A 20,384-nucleotide genomic window follows, 5' to 3' on the forward strand; every position below is an offset into this window, starting at 1 on the left:
CTGCGCAGAGCGCGACACTGTCGGTTTGTACCTGGTACCTTCTGATGTCTAGGCTGAATTCGTGACAAAACGATTACAAGTTAATTGATTGTTTTATCAGTTTCGATAAAATTCCACATTTATTATACACGCGGCGTAGTTGTCAAAGCGTTTCTTGATAATCCGGCTGAATAAAATTCGCACCCTTCAAAAGTGACAGGCACATAAAATCGCAACTGACATGTCGTCATGGGAGGCGTGACAGCTGTATGTCTGTCGGATTGAAGGGAATATAGCATTTAATCAAAGGCAGTACTGAATCCACGCAAACATGACTGACCTGATGAAAAATCTCGGTTCCGATGACTTTAATCCGGAAAAATGTAAGTTGTTTTGCTTGTGAGCCGATTTTAAGCGATATTCTTATATGTTTATACAGGTTATGTTCGCATATGAGATAGAATAATGAAATAAAATGACGTGAAACACGCTCTATTCAACCAATACAATTCGTTCCTTTTTCATTAAACTTTCCTCTGTATTGTAACAAATGACTTAAATCTGAAAATAAGGTCCTTATTTGCCGTGCTAACAATTAATAGAATTAATAGTTACATGATACACGGTTATCAATTTTATTATTCCCTTTTTCTGTTTCATCTACTACAGTTGTCAAAGAGTTGAGCAGCCAGTGTGTCGGCGTGGACGAGCTGAGACAACAAAGGGCAAAGATTCAAGTCCTCGCTGATGGCACGTCGGCACAATTGAAAAAAAATGTTTACCAAAATTATATGCAGTTTATCGAAACAGCCAAGGAAATATCTCACTTGGAAAGTGAAATGTATCAGCTGTCACAATTACTGGGAGAACAACGCTCACTTTTGGGAACTCTTGGTGCTATCGGCGCAACTGGGGTTGTTTTTGACGAGAACGTAGAAACTCAAAATGGGGAATCTCATAGTGCTGGTACCAAAGAAGAGGAACAAAAATCCAAACTGATTCAACTACTCGAGAATGTTGAAGGAGCCATGGTCAGTTTCAAATTAAATTAAAAAAATTATTGATTTATTATTCATTATTATATTAGGTGCACATCAAATTATTTTGCCAGTTATATTTCAGCCAATTCGGTAAAGTTGTATCGCAACTTCTATGTAGGATAGATTATAAACCATTTTCTTACATCCACAACTTATCTTACATCCTTGTATAAAATGCATTTTCTGATAGCTGATTCTTTGAAATATCTGTTTTGAATGGAAGTTTGTTATTAGAGAAAAGTTAAAGTTAGAGTTTCTTGTTATTAGAAAACATCCACAATCCAGAGACTCAAATCTAAGCTGAAATATTTCTCTAATAATATTTGAAATCTCTTTTATTGTAGAGTTTGGTAGAAACGCCAGGTCGGGCTTGTTTACACGAAGGATCTTTGCTTGAACTTGACCCACTGGAAGGCACACCCCTCAAAAGGATTCACGCTTATTTATTCAACGACGTTCTAATGATCGCCTCATGGTTAGCCACTGGTGGAAGGCGTGGCCCACCCAGATATAAAATGCAAGCCGTTTATGATTTGCAGAGTTTAGCCGTTGTCAATGTTAGAGATCTGGGAACTGTCAAATTGGCTTTCAAACTCTTGGCATTCCCTGACACAAGAGTCTTTCAGTGTGCAACAGCAACAAGCAAGGTCATTACGAGATCTGTTTTATTCTGTTACGCATTCCGATATATGCTTAGTGATTAAATTTACGAACATATTAAAGTCTCCAAGATTTCGGAATATATTTTCAATTCTCTGTACGTTTTTACAGAAAGAATGGTTGGATAAGTGCGAACAAGCTAAAAAAGCAAGACTAGTGCAAGAAGATCAAACTAAATCAGTCGATGAGGATAGAAATGTAAAAGATGAACACGTAGCACCGTCTCGCTCAATGTCTTTAGATTCAAACACTTTAGGTGAGTTCCAGTGAATGGAGTTTTGCATCTTGGGCAGTGATCAAGATTAATTTTCTGTGCATAATGATATCGCTTAAAAATCAATGATCGTAATTGTAAACAGGCATGGAAGATAGTCCAGAAGTAGAGGGAACCGAATCTTTGCCTGAATGGTTGTTAGAAGTTGCTGAGGACCTAGATTCTTGCATAGCACAACGTCACTTCGAAGAAGCTTACAATTTGTTAGAAAAAGCAAGATCTTATCTGAGCGAAACTCAAACAACGCCTGTATTAGTTGGTATCAAGGCTAAAGTTGACGATAGAGCACAGTCTCTGGTCGATGTTCTTACCAAAGAATTGGAATTGAGTTCCGAAGCGAAGTCACTTCAAGGGGGAGGCCTAAGGAGTGCCAGAAGAGCTGTAAGATTATTAATTCAGTTGGATCAAAGTGTTCAAGCTTGTCAACTGTTTTTAAGATTATGTAACGCTGCGCTCAAAGCTCAATTGAAAAGAGTTAAAAGAGAAGGACCCACAATACCTTATGTCAAACAGCTGAGTGCCATCGCTTTTAGCAACGTGGCTGAAATGGCTAGAGAGTTTTTACGTATTTTCCCGAATTCAGCGAATTGCACTTCTGGTAAGGTAAAATACATGGATTACATTTAAACCTGTCCAGTACATCATTTACATTCACAAAGAATTCAATGAAACTAAAAAATAATCACATCTTTTACAGCTCTGGTTGTCTGGTGTGGTCAAGAGGTCAACCATTTGACGTCACATTTGATTAAACAAGTTTTCATACCGCAAGTTTCTACGAACACGCTTGCAGAATGCATCGTGGCTGTAAGAAGCCACTGCGATCAAGTAAGTATCATCACAAAAATTGTTGAGCGTTTAATTACATTAATATACTACTGAAACTGAATACAGAAGTCGTTCGTTTTTATCAATAATCTGTAGCTGACGCAACTGGGTATAGACCTTCGCTACCAATTGGATGGCCATCTCAGAACTCCATTGGCTAGAGCTCTGCAAGATGCTGGTGAAAAATATGTTGATGCGATAAAAGTTCGTGCAGCTGAGGATACTTGGCGCCCATCCAATCAGTCTAGCCAAAACCTCCAGAAGCTCATGACTGAGCTAGAAGATCTCGGAATTGGTGTTCCATCGTCGTACATGACAAGCGAAACATGGTTATCATTGACAAGTAATACACTGGCATTTTCAAGATTGTATGTTGGGCTACTTGAGGATTGTCTTAGCGTCAATACACCAGAATTGATGATAACCATAGACAGTGTTCTCGTATCTGTGATGCGAGCTCAAGTACAGCACCTTATGGCATCTCTAAGTAATCCAAAGTTTAAACAAGAGGTAATAATTCGTGATTGTCACTACTTTAGGATTGATCACGAATGTCTAATCAATATGATTCACTGTTGCAGAGAAAAGTGGTGGAAGATAACGCAGTTTATATCAGAGACATTGTAATTGGTAGAGGACTTGAACTTTACCAAAGTGCGACAGCAAGACAATTTACAAAGCTAGTCACGTTGAAAGATCAAATTGTCTTCGAATCTGTTGCTGCAACGAAACCTAGACCAGTGCCAAGAACAGCAGTTGCAAAGTACTCTACTACAGAATATATATGACTCATTTCTCACTCGTAAGGTATGTCAAATTTCATATGTATGTGTATAATAAAAATTGAAAATGCCTAATAATGTTGAATGACGGTACTTATTTGTTTTGGTAAGCATTATATGCTTCTGAATGTAATGAATAGTGTCACAACGGTAAAAATGCATTGACGATTTTTACAAGGTGTTTTTCTTTTAATTATATTGATCAGAAAAGAATAAGAAATTGAACTATTACTATGTCGTATTATCAGCGGTTACAGGGATACAAATGGATGACGAGAATAATTGGTATAAAAAGTTTTGACGCCATATTTTTTGCAAACTTTAGTAATATTCGGATTTATGGAGAAACGATACATGTACGTGTGAAGGAAGTTATGCAATAAAGATCATACTCTCGGACACGAATAATTAACAAAATTATTCTTATTCACTAATCAGTCTGTCACTGACATTGCTATTATCTCATTTATTCTATATACCTAGAGCATTTTTCAAATCGCATACTAATTCTACAAATGTAAATCTAACACATTATTACCTAACTCGTCTTTACAATTGCCATCTCTGAATAAATATTGTTTCGTACTGATTAAAGTATGCTACTGAAGTTTGTCTGATGAACACGTGTTGAATTGAAAATAAATATGGAGTGCAGTCTATATAAATACCTATATTTAGGATTCAGGTAATAACTTAATATGTGTTACGTTTAAATAACAAATTCAACGTAGATTAATAATATCATTGTCAGAGGATAATGCTATCACTATACATAATAGGTGCACAGGTTACTTCACAATCGGGACTTCGTAACTCAGATGCGGTATCTTGAAAGAAACGAAATAAAGCTCTATGGTATATCCGTGGTATTTCAATGCCAACGAATGATTATGATTCATCTAATGTACAATAGCTAATTGTATTAAAACAACAGAAAAATACTTATTATTTACAGTTTAGCTGTGCAATTAATTTCACTTTCCAACATAATTGATCAACTAAGCTCACATCATTCTGAAATATTTTTTTCATCTGGTTGCAATGCTTGATTTGCTGGTTCTTCAGTCTTCTTCTTTTTCGCACGAATATCCGCTAGAGTTTCCTCAATACTTCTCTGATCTTTTTTATTTTCACTTGGGACTGAAAAAAAAAGAAAGGTGGTACAAGTGAAACTTTATTTTGTCAACCATGAGTATTATGCTGGGCAAAGTAACTCGAATATGTGAATAAATTTTTACCGAATCCATAACTACGATTTGTTTCGGTTTTTCTGGCTGCTTGTAAAGCTGCTTCTTCTCCAATCAGATGTTTATACTTGTCTTTATAATTGGTTGTCGGTACAAATTCTTGTTTTCTCTTTCTAGATTTGTTTGCTTCCTCATCTTCCTTAGCTTGCCTCTCTCTTTCCTCATTTAATCTCTTGGCTATTTCCTCGTTCCATTCTTCTCCTCTACGCAATGCATTCAAGTGGTCTTCTGATGGAGCGAATTCTCTTTTAAATATTATTATATATCTATCGATTCCCTCTATCCCAAACGAATATGCTAATACATTGGCCACTTCTGCAACATCGTGTCTGAAAATCAACGATTTCTTTGTATTGAATTCATTTTTAGCTTTTTCCATATTTTTTGGTAAAAACCACTATCAGATTTGAAAAAAGGTGGAATTTAGAGAACGGTAGTGTTCTCTGTTACTCAAAGTGTAATACATATAATGATTGGGTGCAAAATAAATTTATAAATTATTTACATAATACTTCTGTAGACTTGTTCCATCGGTTGAAATTTACATTCTCTAGCCGTACCATTTTGCAGAAATTTATTTATCTTTTCTTCAACCTACAAACAGAGTAAAAATCTACAATTATAGTCAAGTTTTTTCAAATATCATAATTTATTTTATCATTTAATTATTCATCATACCTTCTCTCTAAAAACTTTCAATTTTTCCGCTTCCGCTATTTGACGTTTCTCAATTTCTTCTCGCTGCTCTATAAAACGTGTAAAATTGGTCTCATTAAATAAACTTATTATACGTGATAATTTTTTAATCGTTATCGTCACTCGTTTGAACAATGACAAAAAATTGGCAGAAAGGAGGGTTATGTACGAAACTGACTTTTCATCAATGCTTTCTGCTTGTCGCTCACACTCGGTGGCTTGTCCATTGAATTTAAAATTGAACCAAGCAGATCCATGATTCTTGATTAATCAATCAATCCCGAAATCACGGTGTTAATTATTAATTTATTAATCACGTTTCTTCGATACGAAGAATGTATGTATGTAATATGCACGCACTTCAATTATCTATCACAAGCGCATTGCCAAGCGCTGAGCAAAGCAAAGTCGAAATCTGTCGGTAAAACAGTGTCAAAAATTTTCCGCCACAAGCAGTTTTTAATTTTACTAACCGATGGCGTTCTGGTCGGCCAGGTGTCCGTTGAAGTTTCAGTTTGAATTAAGTTTAAAAGGCCGAGGTAGAAAAAGCAACAAGACAAACATCGTTACGTTCGCGTGAACGTTGGTCATTGGTTTTCGTTGAGTAAACTTATTAATTATTCAGATTGATATGCTAATAATCAACGGATTACACGACAATACTCTACTGGTATTTTACTTTAAACAATAAGTAGCAATCGGCGTGTGTGCTCAATATTTTCTCTCGACAAATACGTGCTTCTATTTCGGTCACCGAGTGAGAAATGTTACTCAATTCTGTAAGTTCTTGGCACTAAATAAAAATACCTCATTTTTTCATTATTCGGAACTTAATTATACCTTGTTAGTTAACCGTCGTACGAATGTGACAAGACTCCGAAACGTAACGTTCGTTTAGCACACTTTATCTTATTACTGTGAAAAGTATACAGATGTATATCTATTTATTTATTTATTTATTTACATATTTATTTTAAGTGACAGTTGACTTATCCGCAGTCTTATCTATTCGGGAATTTGACGCTTTTAATAGTATCAGTGCCTAGGTTATAAGCTGTCGAAGTTTTGTAAAAGTTCACTTCACGCTGCGGCAACTTCTAGCCAACCGTAAACAAATTCTGAAGAAACGGCGTAACAACGTTTTTTTTTAACTGTTGATACCAGATTTGTATATGTTTATTTAAAAATGAGACAGTCGTGTTTCTTTATTCTACTTTTTACCGTCTTGGCGTGCCAAGATGGAAATGCTTCGATACTTGATTGGGTCTGGAGTAAAAATTCTGAGGAATCAAATGACGTCGTGCCATCCGACGGCATTCCCTTGGTCTCCATCCCTTATGAATCCATGACGGACGATGAGAAGTTTCTCCAGGAGGCTGCAAAGTTTTCAGAAATTCAAGTTTCCTCAGCGCTGGATACTTGTCAGCACAAAGTCGTCATGAAAATAAAAACGTCATGCAGTGACATGACTGAGGAAGAACTTGCCAAGATGAGTGTCAGCTTATTGAATTGTCAGTCTGCTGCCGAAGGGAGAAAATTGTTTCCCTGCAACGAGGAAATGGTAATGTGATTTAATTCGTTTTTGTGCTGTAGAAATTTCAATATATTATGAGCTCCTTACTAATTATAAAATTAATTGATTTCAATCATGCAAATTTTTATGGCGTTTTTTTCTGAAATTCAAGCAAGAAACTTATATTTAGCAATTCGGTTCTGCTTTGAGACAGTTAAAAAAAGAAACAAGGAACAAATAGGTTCAGAAATGATCTTGCTAAATGAAAGAATACTAGAAAATAATTGTAATTTTCTCAACCAAATTGTACATGTAGATTAAATATTACCATTTGGTTCTACTCCGCTTTTACACTATTGTAGTAACCGGGAATGTAGTGAGTATTTGACGATTCTGTTTATAGCTTTTTATTCCATGGGTACAGTTTAAGAGGTGGATCAGAAGTGAAGTAGCGAGTCGAGAGCGAAGCGAGAGTTAGTGCAGAAAAGCAGGGTGAATAGTCAGGGTTCTGGGAACGAGAGGAGATAGTCAGGTGTGGACAGGATGTATGGGAGATAGTGTAGTCGGATGAAATGAAGAGTATCATTGATAAGTGGGACGAAGAATGCGTGATGAGTGTGAAGAGGGGCTGAGCACGTAACAATATGAGTTTTTGATGCCCCCCTTCCTTCTTGTGTACTGATTATTGATTTTTTCCCAGTGAAAAATGGTTAAGGGGGTGCCCTGGTCGATTTTGACGTTCACGTTTCGATATTTCTAGATATCTAAGTCCACGTGTTATAAACACAAAAAGGGCTTAGCCCCATTCTATACACAATTCTGAACAAAAAGACTGTAACAAAATTTTCATTTGATGCAACAAGAAAGAAATGGCACGAAAACTACGAAATCACAATAGTAAATTTTGTAGTTTTCATGCCATTTCTTTATTTCTGCATCAAATAAAAATGAATTGGAGTCTTTTTGTTCAAAATTGTGTATAAAATGGGGCTGTTTAGCCCTTTTTTGCGTTTAAAATACATGGACTTTGATATCTGAAGATATGTACGGCAATTTTAAAATTGACAAGGGCACCCCATTCATTGTAAATAATTGGTTGGCGGATTGATTTGTGTTACTCAATTAAATCAGGCATTTTTATTGTGGCTATATTCCACACCCAAGCAGTCAGGAATATATTTGGGGGTATATTAGTATTCCCACAGTACAGGGCAATGATGTTTTGTACTAGGGGCTGATTGCAAGCGTGTTCAGACTTGCACATACCTCCCCAGTCTCATTCCCCTCTCCATACTCACAGGCGTAAATTTAAACTTGTGCAGACCTCCTGGAAGGTTTAGTTCTCATTTAACTTTGGATCTATTTGCTTGCTCGAGCCTGTATGGTCTTGCATTTATTCGTATCATATACAAATTTTTATATAACGAGGAGTTTTGTTAGTAATATTTTTTCCCATTTGTAATTTAGAAGTGAAAAACAATCAGTAAAAAACATTAACAGTGTTTACACGCCATTTAGCAGCTGTACTCGTAGCTTCGTGTACTGTGAACTCTCAATGAGCTTGAGCCAAGCATCTTAGACTAAGTAAGTATTTTATTTTTTATATCTATTTCTAGACACTAAGACAATGCACGACGGAAATGGATCCAGATATGTGGAATGCGTATCATCTAATGAGCAACAGAGCAAGAGCTGTATGTTATGCAGCTAGAAATATTCAGTTTCGAGCTTTAACTGAAATTACAGTAAATAAACTGATGAATACTGCACATTCGCAAATCAAAGCGATGGGCTCTCTAAAGGTAATAAAACATATTTTTTATGTAAGAGTATTGAAGACGAGGTTTTTTTTCTACCTTTTCACACAATTCAGTCAATCGATTGACTTCTCTTTGCACTCACGGATCATTCTTCATCTCTCCTATCTAATAGACCCTCCATTTTACCTGACAATCGTCTTCCATACCCAGAACCCTGATCCTGCACTCTACTCTCTGCGCTCGACAAACCCTCATTCCTCTCATCCCAAGATACTATTTACCTACCTTCTGAACTACACACTTCGAATCTACTGTTTCATCCACTTCCTCACAATAAACATAAAAGTTATTCAACTCTCAAACTTAGCCCTGGTAGTCCTAAAACGTAAAAGCACAGCTGAATCAGTCTATTCCTTACCGCTCGGGAATAAATAACCCTCAGATCATTACACAGATATTTTCTATCTTTGTAAATCAGGAAAGTCAAGAACGTCTTGAAGAGCAAACTGTAGATGCCTTGAATTCCGTTGCAACTGGCAACAAGGTTTTACTTGAACAACAGGAATCGTTGAAGGAAGCCCAATCCTCTGCTCATAGTCTGGTGACCAGGAATCTTCAGATATTAAACAACGAAAAGGCTCTCATCAGGTCTGGCCATGCACAGCTACTTGCAATGACGGATGACATCAGGAAGAAATTAGGTGAGTAATTAATTTACGATATTTTTTCAGCATATTTCCATCAAACTTTTGTTATGAAATCCCAAGTAGATTCAGAAAAAAAATTTATGCTTTTTTCAACTTGCTAACTATTGAAAGATATTGTGTTTTTACAGAGAAAGCAAGCCAGGAACTTGCAGATCATTCTACGGAACGGAATGAGAATCATCAGGAGGTTTTAGCTGATTTGAAGAATATGCAAGAACAAGCTCATCAGATTTGGGATAGAATTGAATCCAGTACCAACCAAATATTGGAGCAGAATATGGAGGCCGCTGAACAATATGAGCAAACTTTGAAACAACTTGATCAAATAAACCAAACTGTTCACTTTCTGTTAGACTTGACCAATACATTGAAAGCTGAAGTTGACCAAAAACTTGGTTGGATTACAAATTACATTGGCGACACTGGTGTGTTTTGATACAACTTTATTTTTTCGAAAATGCATTGTGTTCAATTAAAATTTTGCCGAATAATTGCTGATGAACATTTATTTTGTTTCAGGGGATCAATTTGAAAAAGTCTATCGCACTGGATTGCATGCTATATACTTACTCATAGCCATGATTGTTGCGTCTTTCTTGCAAGCACCTTTTCTAACTAGATTTACTATAATGGGTATTTTACCACTGAATCTTTTGTCATACTTGAAAGAAGGTGCCGAAGCTTCTCTCGATTTTGGCTCGATAACTGCGCTCATATTTCTAATAACTGGAAGTAAGTATTTGCCATGATATTGTATATGTAATTTTGAAGAAAATAATTACGAATGTAGAACTCTTCTACTTGTGCAAAGTATTTCAATATTTGTAAAAGTAAACCAAATATACGGAAAGTAATTTGCACACATAATCATTCAGTAATACTAATTTTTACTTCCAGTGCATTACCTAATTGTTGGAATTCATTATATACTCAGACCCAAAGACGTCGCCATAAAACCAGCTAATAATGGTGCCGTGCCATCAATAAATATACTAGGTGCCAATAGTACACCGATCAATTACATTAATGGGCATAATGTGAGAAGAGAAGCTGCAGTGAATGATACAAAAGAATCTGTATTGTTCGTTATGATGCATAAAATTCTCGGCATCCCATCGGCACTTATTTACCAAGCGAACACATGTAAAAGTAAGTTTTGCCAAGTAGAAACTCAGCATCCTTTGCCCAACATGCGTATAAACTCTTAGAAAGAATATTATCAACATCTGGTGCCTGAAAGAAACTATCGATTTTTTTTATAAAAATATCATGTCAAGCGCAGAAACTAATTTGGTTATATGTATATCCTATGTGTCTATTAAGGTACTGCACGTCATCTAAACCTACTATCATCTATTTCAGACAAACTTTGGTCCTGCGTACCAAGAATGCCGTCTTGGGGTAGAGGTAACTCACAGCTGCTTCACGAAGAAATGTCATGTTCGTATTTACCTTCAAAGAAATCTCGAGAAGTATTAATTACTGATCGCACGGGACACTATTCAAATATGTCAGACGATATGACGTCACCGTCAATTAACGGATCACATCATTTGTTAGATGAAAATTATGACAACTACAACGAAAGCGATGATCTTGTTGATGCGACAGAACTACGCCGTCGTACTACAAGAAACGGGTCGGTACCTACAAGCAACTTTGCTTATCCACCGTCACCTTCGAGGAGGTAAGTTAAAAGTTGATTTGTAGCGAAAGATTAGTTGTAATTCATTTTGAATGTTCGTATGTATTGTTTAATAGGTTGTGTATATTACACATTGATTGTTTTGAGTTTTACTTTTTAGCAACACACCGTTTATGACCGGTACCAACAAAAATCAATGTGGCGCATTAACCAGAACTGGAAAACGATGCCGTTTATCTTCAAGTCTTGGAGGGAATTTTTGTCACCGCCATAGCAATGGGTCTTCCTTTATGGGTGATTAAACTCTAAGGGACGTTATGACGAGTCTAAAAGAATAGGTAGTAGACAGGAATAATTCCCTCAAAATAATCGGTGTTGTCCTACTATGTGATAAAGATTCAGAAGCTGCAGTAAAATGAACCAAGATACTGAGAGCGGTGTATGAATACCAATTTTTGCGTGATCGTTTTATCTTTATAAACAATTAGTTTTTATCTTGCTCAGTAAAATCATTAGACTATCTAAATTTACAAAATATCTTTATGTCAACTGCAATAGTTTTTCCGGTTTTTATTTGTTGTTTTTTGATTTATGGCTTCAAATAAGTAATAAGGTAGTACTGACATTTATTATCGCGATGAGGTAATACAGCCTTCCAAGATATAAATAATTGCCTGTGAAAAATTAAATTAAAAAAAAGTTTTTTCGATTTTTTTGCATACCTAGATGGTCTAATGGTATAAACAAAATCTGGTTATATTTAGGTGAGATTTTTATCATTTCGTTTTTTTGTAATTACTTATTATGAATATCCCATAAACGAGTAAGCTATTGTTAATAAAACAAAAAAACAACAACATACTGAGCGGTTTGTTGATTTCTTCATCTTACGAAATCAAGCGATCGAAAAAAGGCGTGAATAATCAGTAATACTTAATAGACACGTGATGAGTGTAGGTTGAGGTTTAAACCGATTAAGTACATTTTTACCAGCAGCAATAGTTTAAGAATTATAAATATTGTGTGATGAAAAGCGTAAATTTCACGTTTCATGAACTTAACGGAGAGTAATATCAATAACCAATGTTACTTTAAGAAAAAAAAAAAATATTCGTTGGTTAACTAGAATGATTAGACCCCTAATTTTTACCAATTCAGACTTCAAATTTGTAATTAAATTATACGTAACGTATGTTGATCATCTTAAATAAATGAACAAAAAATGTAAAACCCGGCCAAACTGAAATTGAGCTTATTTAAAACTTGAACATTAGTAAGTAATCCTGACTTTAATTCACGAAAGATTAATCCACTAGTGTAATAACTCTGAGCTGTGTAGATTGAAAAACAAATCTTCATCAAGCGGACGAAAAATAATTTCAATAGAGAAAGAATACTCGACGATCTTTATTATCTCCAAGGATTAATACTCGAGGCAATTGTTGTCCATACAACACGTCGAGCAGTGTATATACATAGTAATAAACGCTTTGTATTAAACGTGTATAAATAAAACAGATGTGTTTTTCGACTCTATCAAAGCTATTAGTTGCAGGATGCCATGTTCAACTGCGTACAAATAGCGTTGTTAGTTGATTCGAAAAAATCGTGATCCGTATCAAGACCTGCACCAACTACGAGGTTGTGGAGATTACAATAGTTCGTTCCATAGTCAAATATAACGAACCAATCGTTGGACTGTGAAGTTGCCTGTAAAAAAGATTCTTCGTTGATTAGAGCGAAAACGATAAAAACAGATGTAGTGCAAAAAAATGTAACCTTGTTATATACATATATATGTTTTATAAAACTATAATAACTACTTACAACTGCCATGCAGCTATTGTTAACCGTTTTTTGAAAAATCATCTTAATGCCATCGACCAACCGGATGTTCGGCGTAAGGTGCGTAGCTTTTATCGTATTATTATCATGAGGTTCGTGAAGCTGTGAATAATGCATGTAATTCATAGTTTATTCTTAAAATATGTATAGCTTAAAAAGCCTTCCTGGGCGCGTCACCCGAGTCATTTTAACAACGTTGTATGTACGGTACGTATACACATTAACGCGTTCGTTACAGAAGAAAATAAACATATCTTTAGATCAAGAGGGGCTCAAAAATTACTTCAAACTCGTGTATCATACACTATATTTATCAAGAGCTCGACGACGCAACTGAGTCTAAGATGAGAGGTCAATTACGCTTGAAGTTAAGCGTAGGGGTGGTTATTCAAGTGCTTCGAATTCATGAAGTCACTCGAAATTTTGCAGTCCTTAAGTCAGGTCTATCAGAGAACGATCGACTTCCTCGTTGGAACAAGATCCCGGGATGAAAAGAGACGAAGCAATATTAAGGAAATAGAAAAACCCGAAGAACTCACCGAGTACAAACACCTGGTACCTCGAGGACCGCAGCCGTGGCATGTAGACCACTTGAGGATCTGGCACCGGAGTCTCTGCATCACGTATACGCATGGTTCACCGAATTTCCTGAAAGATACACACATTCGAGTTCCCAACGGGATCAGTTGCGGAGGGTGTAAAGTATAAGCAACGATATAAAGATGGTTTGCGGTAATTCTTCAAGATTCTTATCCCAGGAATATAGTGTAATATGTGTTCTCATGGGCCAAGTTGAAAAGCACCGCTGCAGTGTCTAGTTGTGCGTAAATGTATATTTTTGTAACCAGAGCCAGGCCAAGAGAGCAAACATAAGCCAACCCCATGACAAACAAACGTGCGGCTCCTGCAATATCGAGTTTCTACGGAGCCCCGTTCGCTCCATGTATCCATCAAAACCTTGGTAGGGTGGTCCAGGAGCAAATCTCTTTGCCGGCCGTGAGGAGCGTCCCAAATTTTGTCGGGTAAACCGTAAAATTTGGTATCAATCAGTCCCAGGATTACGGTGAAATGTCACTTTCTTTCAAAAATTCGAGGCTGGAGATGCGATTATGAAAATTTTAGGCAACTCTATGCAGGCGTATAACGATTTACGGGTACCTTCATCATTCGATCGGCGAGACCACACAATTGCTTGCTTGCTGATTGGTACGTATTCTGCATGAGGGAGAAAGGACATTTCTCGCCGGTGCGAGGCTCGTCTATCGCCTAGTAAACGTACCAAGTGACAGTGCAGGATGCGTGCATCGGGTAGGGGAAGAGAGCGCTGATGAAGAAGATGGACGTAAGGATGACGAAGATGGCACCGATGCAGCAGAAGCTGAAACGGCACCCTGAAGAGATCCGACTCGTCGCTCGAACTTCCGGTATAACGTCTGCTGAATGAAAGCCCTTGAATTATACCAAAAACACGGACTGCCGTGCTCCTTTTCGTTTTCTGCGTCTCGGCCGATGGCGAAATTACGGTCATTTCGTGTAAAAAATCGAAAGATAAGCAGGACAGTTACAGCCATGAGAGACGTTGCAAGTCTTGGAGGACAAGAACTGGGCTGCAGATTAATTAACGCACGCGAGTCGCGAGACTGCGGTATGAGCCTCCTGAGGATTTATCGCGCCCCATATCTTTGTCGAGTCATGGAAACTGAATAATACGTGAAAATGGACCATTACGCGAAACTGACAGAGCTGGCTCCTCCGGCTTAAGGACTCTCTCGGTTTCGTGACGAGAATACGGCGGCGGATACTCGGGCATCTGGAGGCCCGAAATCCGTTGCTTGTATCGCGGCATCGCGAGGATTTTTTATACGTCGACACTTCGAAACGGTATACTTCTCTGAATATCAGTAGTCCGACCGTGTCATCAACATTCTCGCCTTACTGCGGACAGTGGTAAAAGTTTCTTCTTGCTGCAATAACGCTGGTGTACCAATTTCGATGATTAATACCTCCGCGTTCTGTACCGCGAATATATAATAACACGCGGCTTTCGGACAATTTTGTTGTCCGCCTATTTTCGACGTGACGTAAATAATTCACTCCATGCTTGTTTTACCACATTCATTTTTTCTTTTTTTTTTTTTTCTACTTTCTTTCATACGCAATTCTATATTTTTCACGATATTTTCACACTGATCAACGCACTGTTTGAACTCGCGTCAAATTTGTCACGTACAAGAAAGAACACCAAGAACACCTGAAATTACAGTTTTTCGATACCACTATTTTCTCCCTTAAATCATCGGTGGGGTGTTTAGTGGTTTAAAACGAGATTCGATCAAATTTCGACCAGATTCTGCAGCAGCTTCGGCCGTCATCTTTGAAATTATGGGAGAATTTGTTTAGTTAAATAATCCACTAATTTTCATCTTTCGACCAAAAATGGTAATAACTAGACTTGTAGGAATAGTTCAATTTTCCATAACTTTAGTCATTATCATTTTTTATTCGCGGTAGATATTTGCCGACTTAAACCGTAATTTCAAGATGGCGACCACAGTTGTATTAGCGCAGAATTTGATCGAAATTCGAGATTTAGTATAGTCCCCCGACGATTCGCATTAAATTGCAATTTCAAAAGTAGATACATTCCGACCTGGCTGTGCCCTGTACATGATGATGGACGATACAAACACAATGTGAAGGGTGTGAAAAATAAACAATAGACTTTTTTTTATTGTCTAGTGCGTTATTATCCGCTAGTATGCTAAGACGGAGGAGCGTGTGTATTATAGAGCCTACGAAGTTGTGCCGTTCACGTTGACGAGCCTTAGAATTATCACGGATTTGAGTAGTTTCGAAAATAGAACGCGAGATGCGGTGGAGTACAAGGTATGCAAGTATGTACAGCGTACGAGGGGCGAACGGTGACGACGAAGGAAATGGAAGAAATGGCGTGACGAAGTGACGAGACGACAAACCACTGCGGCGTCACGACGTCAGTCGTCTTACGTATCGTCCCCTGACCGCACTGACAGCCGAGATATCTTTTCGTGACATCTCGGAACTTTGTCTTGAGCCCAAGTCTTGTTTCATTGATTGCGTACAGCCGCCATTAGACAAATTCAAAATCCGTGCTCAAGAGATTTTTAGCTGACAATGAGTGTAAATCACAGTTGCAGAGTATACTCGTATATCTGACCCAATCAGAACCGCCAACTAATTGATTAGTACAGTAAAATGTACCACGTTAATGCATCACGTTTATTGACGTCGAAAATTAGGAGCTGGGTATAATCAGGTTACAGCGCATAAAATTTTAGGGGTGTGTATATAATGCGTGCCGATGAAATGCCATTTGTCACCTCGTAGCTGTGGGAGGGGAGGGGGGAGGGGGTCCAGGAATATCTCTTCTTCCCGGTGACGAAAAAAGCGAAAAACAAAAAACGCTAACCCGTGGGAAGACTACGTTTAGGGATTGGGATGCGCCAGGGAGATGCTGCAGCGCAGCGCGTTGCGTGGACCCTAGGCACAAATTGTTTCGGGCCAAAGAATCATGGCCGCTTAATTATGTCGTTTCTTATTTATTGCTCGATCCATTCGGGCGACAACTTTTTTGCTACTGAGCTTCCTTGTTTCTTTTTTTTTTTTTTAAGTTATTTATTAATTTCTTCTACTTTTATCATGAACTGTATAATTCACTCTATATAGCCACCGAACCGATGTGTCGTTAAAATTGTACATCGAATAGAAATAAAGGAAATCAAATTATCCAGGATAACCAGAACACGATTACTGGGAATAATACTTTTTGTTCTTGTTGATGATATGCGTCACTAATTATAGACGCCTCTTTATTATTATATGCTTAGCGGAAAATGATATAAAAGTCGTAAAAAGCAGCCGCTATACATTCGTTAAACACATGCCCTACATGTATCCGTGTAGTTTGACTCTTTCTCTCTCTCTCTCTCTCTCTCTCTCTCTCTGCAGCAGAAATGCCGAAAATCAAAGAGGGGAAAAAATGAGCAAAAACAAAGCCTGACCCGTCGGGCCAATTCCGCGTATATGGGTCACGATGGGAATTAATGAATGAAGACACTGTCTTCACCAGATCTCTTTATTGGCCGCATTTGCCGCCCTGACCGCTCCATGTTATGGGTTTCCATACAGGCTATACCACGCATGCCCCGCTTTGTCTTACCTTGCTATTTATCGCCTGCTTGCAACAATCACAACAATTAGTCGAATCGAGGTTTGTTTTTTAAGATTTTCAGATCACTATCGGTCAAAGATCCATTATTTGTCATTCTGTCGGCGGTGCGTTTGAACCAGGATTTGGGTAAACGAGATCTGTGCAAAACGGATGAACCGACCGACCCTGCGTGTTGGCAGTAGTTAGAATTCTTCAAAAATGGAAAAAGGATCCGGAGGCGAACAAAGAGTTGGCCAAGGTCCAAAATTCGGCTTCATCTACATCTAAATCTACGTATCTCCAGCGAGCATATAAGAGTTAATGGTACCCACGAGTGGGCGTCAAATATGCCGCGTACGGGGGGTCAGCAGGTTCGCGTTTCCACGTAAATTAGCCGACGATGCTTTCCACGAGTCATCATCGGAGGCGTTCGCTTCGGTGATTTTCAGCCGACCATCGCGACGCCTCTATATACACGCAGTTTCACGAACGCAGAATTTTCTCTGGCAAAACACCTTTGAGACTCCTTTTTTTACCACGAGAAAAAAATTCAAGACTTTGGAATGCTGACTTATCATGCTCTGATTAAATTCACTTCGAAGCAACGAATTCGACAATGTTAACTCGGACAAAATGCGCAGGAAAATCGACTGCGATTTCTCTGTTATCCGTCCACCAATTTTTTTCACCCATGATTCTTGATACATCGTTCTAGAACCACCGGTGAGAAAGAACAGAACGAATTCAAAAGGATTGTTTATAATAATCGTTTCTCTTTTTGGTTAATTTCTTTATTTCTTTGGTTGTTACATAAGGTTTGGAGGTTGAAACGAAGCTGATAATTGGCAATTGAACACTTGTGTACTAACAATAAGCATAATTCGCTGTTAAATAGGTCGGATGGAATGTTAGAAGTCAATGCATGTCTGAATCGTCAGTGCACGTGAGTTATAATTGAAGCACAATGTTGAGTCTATCGCATACTTGTTGATGCATTTCAACGTGGGCAACTTTCCATTTCAGATGCGGGATCACTTAGTCTGTTTGGCAAAAATTTTAAAATACACATTAAGCAGTAGACACGCGTCGCAGTAACAAATCAGTAATTTTTTTTCTACTTTCGTGAAAATACTACCGAAGATCACATCGATCCTCGATTGTGTTGGCGAGTGAGGTGAAGATGGTTTTCCGGTTAATAAAAATAACTTGGGTTCCTTTCTCGGTGAATTTGCCTCTGCATTTGAATTTGACGCAATTGGTAGGCAAAAAGTTCGTTGTTAACTGTACCGAGGGAGTCGATCTATACAGCGACGACAGTCATGTGAACCGGATTCTACGATTGCAGCTGTCTTCGTGTCGAGTAGAAATTGTCTTCTCTTCTTTTCTCTTCTCTCGCGACGCTTTCCTTTGCTCTTCGTGCGGGTTGGTGTCACGAACGCGTATTAACTTGACGCGTAAAAAGACGAAAAAAGTAACGTCCGGGCTGCAAGCTCGGTTTGATCGTAAGTTTTAAATCTCCGAATGCTGAAATTCAAACGGTATAATAACCGACTAGATGACGTGCATCGCAAATCAAGTAGACGCGTTTGCCGCACCGATTTTACTTCGCGTTATGACTATAAATTACATCAGCATGATGCGGTTTTTTATTTCGAATTAATAGTCATTCATCATAATTGATTTTCACTTCATTTTGTTTATGATATTTTTTCTTTCTTCTCAGAAAACCTGCGAAATAACTTATAACTTAATAATAACCGGTTGAGCAACTGCGATGTAAGATATTGAGAAATTTGCTTAAGATGCACACTCGCGGCTTTATTTTAGGATCGTAAAAGAAGAGGAATCTTGAGAGGGTGGAATACGAAATAAAATAAGAAAAGAAAATAAATAAAAAAGCTACAACAACGAGGAAATAATATCTTTCGAAACTCTTTCTTTATATCATTGACCAATCGCTTGGCTCAGAATAATATCTTCAAATAAAAATTAACCGTATGATCGTGTGCTGAGTTTAGCTTTTAAGCCAATGGGATATAAGCTATAAATAATTAATTTTCGAACGAAATCTTTTCCCTAGTTTGTATATTCAAGTAATTTATTCCGTCCGAAAGAAGAGGAATATAATAGAAAAGAATTGATCTCAGCGCAAATCAGTCCAAGTGCATTTTGTACACGCACCAAGATTGAAAGATAAAATCGTGAATGAATCGTTAAGACGGGGGACAAAATGATATAACCGAAGACTTCGCAGCTATGAAGAAGGTAAAAATAACGATAAAAATAAGAGAATTAAGAAAACATCGTGCAGAGGATGAAGATAAGGAAAGACGGACGCGGACGGTGACGCGGAACATGGAAGTCAGAATCGAGACGTTATACGGGGACCCGCGAATAAATTTATCATGCCTGCAGTCATAGGTTTTCAATGAACGAAAATTGCCTCGGAGGAGAAGTGTTAATGGAAATACGGAGTGTGCTCCCCGTTTCCTCGACCTCAGCCTCATCCTCTTCTGTTCTCCCTCGTATGCTAGCCACACCGGGCCCCGGGTGCCCTGGACCCCGCCGCGACAGCTGCCCTGATTAATGACGAGGACGGGGCGGCGTCAAAGAAATCTTCGTCGAAGGTCAGAAAGTTGAAGCGTTTCACGCTGTCGTCGGAGGCAACCTGGGGAAAATTAGGGAGGCGAAGAGTACACGAAATTAACTGCGAAATCCGGATGAAACAAGGGGAATCGTCGATACGTGCTTGCAGCTTTGAAAAACTAATAGGTATAGAGGCTGGAACTGGACGAACCAACTAATCGGATGATTCCTTTAAAGTATTTCGTTATAATTTCCTCACAATGTACCGCTCTGAGTAAATGATCGTCACTTTTTCAACCATTTAGTATATTTTTAGAAAATAGCTTTGACATAAACTGGTAATTGTGCTTCTACTGATTTTTCGGTATAGTTGTTCGAAATCACACCATTAAATATGTGAGTAAATTCTTGATTAATTACCGAAGAAAATCTAGCCTAGCGAAAAATTTCAGTAATTCCCAGGAAGACTAACAGATTTTTTTACCCTCGGCGCACATTGGAGCCGGAAATTGGAAAGATTGTTTGAGAAGTGAGTGTTCCGCTTATATTCCCTCTTGGGGAATATCGTCGAGGAATGTGTCGGAGTATTCGAGCTGACGGTTCGAGACGTTCTCAGAGGTTGATTCCTAACTC

The 20,384-nt window shown here is 38.0% G+C and overlaps 4 protein-coding genes and 1 long non-coding RNA gene across 6 annotated transcripts; 3 read left to right on the plus strand and 2 right to left on the minus strand.

Annotated features, from left to right (window-relative positions):
• The first annotated feature begins 69 nt into the window (after window positions 1–69).
• Window positions 70–6,859, plus strand: LOC124409725 (exocyst complex component 8). 2 transcript variants are annotated; one of them, XM_046887522.1, is made up of 9 exons: window positions 70–362; window positions 649–1,010; window positions 1,364–1,666; window positions 1,791–1,935; window positions 2,039–2,551; window positions 2,651–2,781; window positions 2,878–3,291; window positions 3,363–3,588; window positions 6,745–6,859. In XM_046887522.1, exons 1-8 carry the CDS (start codon window positions 311–313, stop codon window positions 3,567–3,569), a joined length of 2,127 nt encoding a protein of 708 aa, XP_046743478.1. In that variant the 5' UTR covers window positions 70–310; the 3' UTR covers window positions 3,570–3,588; window positions 6,745–6,859. The 2 variants fall into 2 exon arrangements, with proteins under 2 accessions (XP_046743478.1, XP_046743476.1); XM_046887520.1 differs by lacking the exon at window positions 6,745–6,859 and having other exon boundaries at window positions 3,363–3,641.
• LOC124409729 (sperm-associated antigen 7 homolog) lies at window positions 4,058–5,865 on the minus strand. The gene is made up of 5 exons (XM_046887526.1): window positions 5,685–5,865; window positions 5,489–5,556; window positions 5,316–5,404; window positions 4,802–5,139; window positions 4,058–4,703 (listed from the first exon to the last, which is right to left on the minus strand). Exons 1-5 carry the CDS (start codon window positions 5,761–5,763, stop codon window positions 4,573–4,575), a joined length of 705 nt encoding a protein of 234 aa, XP_046743482.1. The 5' UTR covers window positions 5,764–5,865; the 3' UTR covers window positions 4,058–4,572.
• On the plus strand, window positions 5,908–11,768 carry LOC124409726 (protein brambleberry-like). Its single transcript, XM_046887523.1, has 9 exons — window positions 5,908–6,285; window positions 6,671–7,067; window positions 8,636–8,821; window positions 9,258–9,480; window positions 9,615–9,911; window positions 10,006–10,218; window positions 10,384–10,635; window positions 10,849–11,173; window positions 11,292–11,768. Exons 2-9 carry the CDS (start codon window positions 6,693–6,695, stop codon window positions 11,431–11,433), a joined length of 2,013 nt encoding a protein of 670 aa, XP_046743479.1. The 5' UTR covers window positions 5,908–6,285; window positions 6,671–6,692; the 3' UTR covers window positions 11,434–11,768.
• Window positions 11,769–12,505: 737 nt separating this feature from the next.
• Window positions 12,506–13,618, minus strand: LOC124409732. The gene is made up of 3 exons (XM_046887529.1): window positions 13,516–13,618; window positions 12,959–13,078; window positions 12,506–12,841 (listed from the first exon to the last, which is right to left on the minus strand). Exons 1-3 carry the CDS (start codon window positions 13,594–13,596, stop codon window positions 12,677–12,679), a joined length of 366 nt encoding a protein of 121 aa, XP_046743485.1. The 5' UTR covers window positions 13,597–13,618; the 3' UTR covers window positions 12,506–12,676.
• Window positions 13,619–14,078: 460 nt separating this feature from the next.
• LOC124409733 lies at window positions 14,079–14,413 on the plus strand. The gene is made up of 2 exons (XR_006929535.1): window positions 14,079–14,130; window positions 14,266–14,413. It is a non-coding gene; the product is annotated as an uncharacterized LOC124409733 (long non-coding RNA).
• The last annotated feature ends 5,971 nt before the right edge of the window (window positions 14,414–20,384 follow it).

The sequence above is a fragment of the Diprion similis genome, chromosome 8 (assembly GCF_021155765.1).
Source record: "Diprion similis isolate iyDipSimi1 chromosome 8, iyDipSimi1.1, whole genome shotgun sequence".
NCBI lineage: Eukaryota > Metazoa > Arthropoda > Insecta > Hymenoptera > Diprionidae > Diprion > Diprion similis.

Bases quoted from the DNA above. Each gene is read 5' to 3' on its own strand.
- LOC124409725 (XM_046887522.1), top strand. From the start codon at position 311: ATGACTGACCTGATGAAAAATCTCGGTTCCGATGACTTTAATCCGGAA. The intron at 1,667-1,790 runs GTCATTACGAGA...ACGTTTTTACAG, and splicing joins GTGCAACAGCAACAAGCAAG to AAAGAATGGTTGGATAAGTG. The intron at 1,936-2,038 runs GTGAGTTCCAGT...AATTGTAAACAG, and splicing joins TTTAGATTCAAACACTTTAG to GCATGGAAGATAGTCCAGAA.
- LOC124409729 (XM_046887526.1), bottom strand. From the start codon at position 5,763: ATGGATCTGCTTGGTTCAATTTTAAATTCAATGGACAAGCCACCGAGT. The intron at 5,557-5,684 runs GTCAGTTTCGTA...CACGTTTTATAG, and splicing joins GCAGAAAGCATTGATGAAAA to AGCAGCGAGAAGAAATTGAG. The intron at 4,704-4,801 runs GTAAAAATTTAT...TTTTTTTTTCAG, and splicing joins AAATCGTAGTTATGGATTCG to TCCCAAGTGAAAATAAAAAA.
- LOC124409726 (XM_046887523.1), top strand. From the start codon at position 6,693: ATGAGACAGTCGTGTTTCTTTATTCTACTTTTTACCGTCTTGGCGTGC. The intron at 9,912-10,005 runs GTGTGTTTTGAT...ATTTTGTTTCAG, and splicing joins AAATTACATTGGCGACACTG to GGGATCAATTTGAAAAAGTC. The intron at 10,636-10,848 runs GTAAGTTTTGCC...CATCTATTTCAG, and splicing joins CCAAGCGAACACATGTAAAA to ACAAACTTTGGTCCTGCGTA.
- LOC124409732 (XM_046887529.1), bottom strand. From the start codon at position 13,596: ATGCAGAGACTCCGGTGCCAGATCCTCAAGTGGTCTACATGCCACGGC. The intron at 13,079-13,515 runs GTGAGTTCTTCG...CATTATTCACAG, and splicing joins GTACCAGGTGTTTGTACTCG to CTTCACGAACCTCATGATAA. The intron at 12,842-12,958 runs GTAAGTAGTTAT...TCTTTTTTACAG, and splicing joins ACAATAGCTGCATGGCAGTT to GCAACTTCACAGTCCAACGA.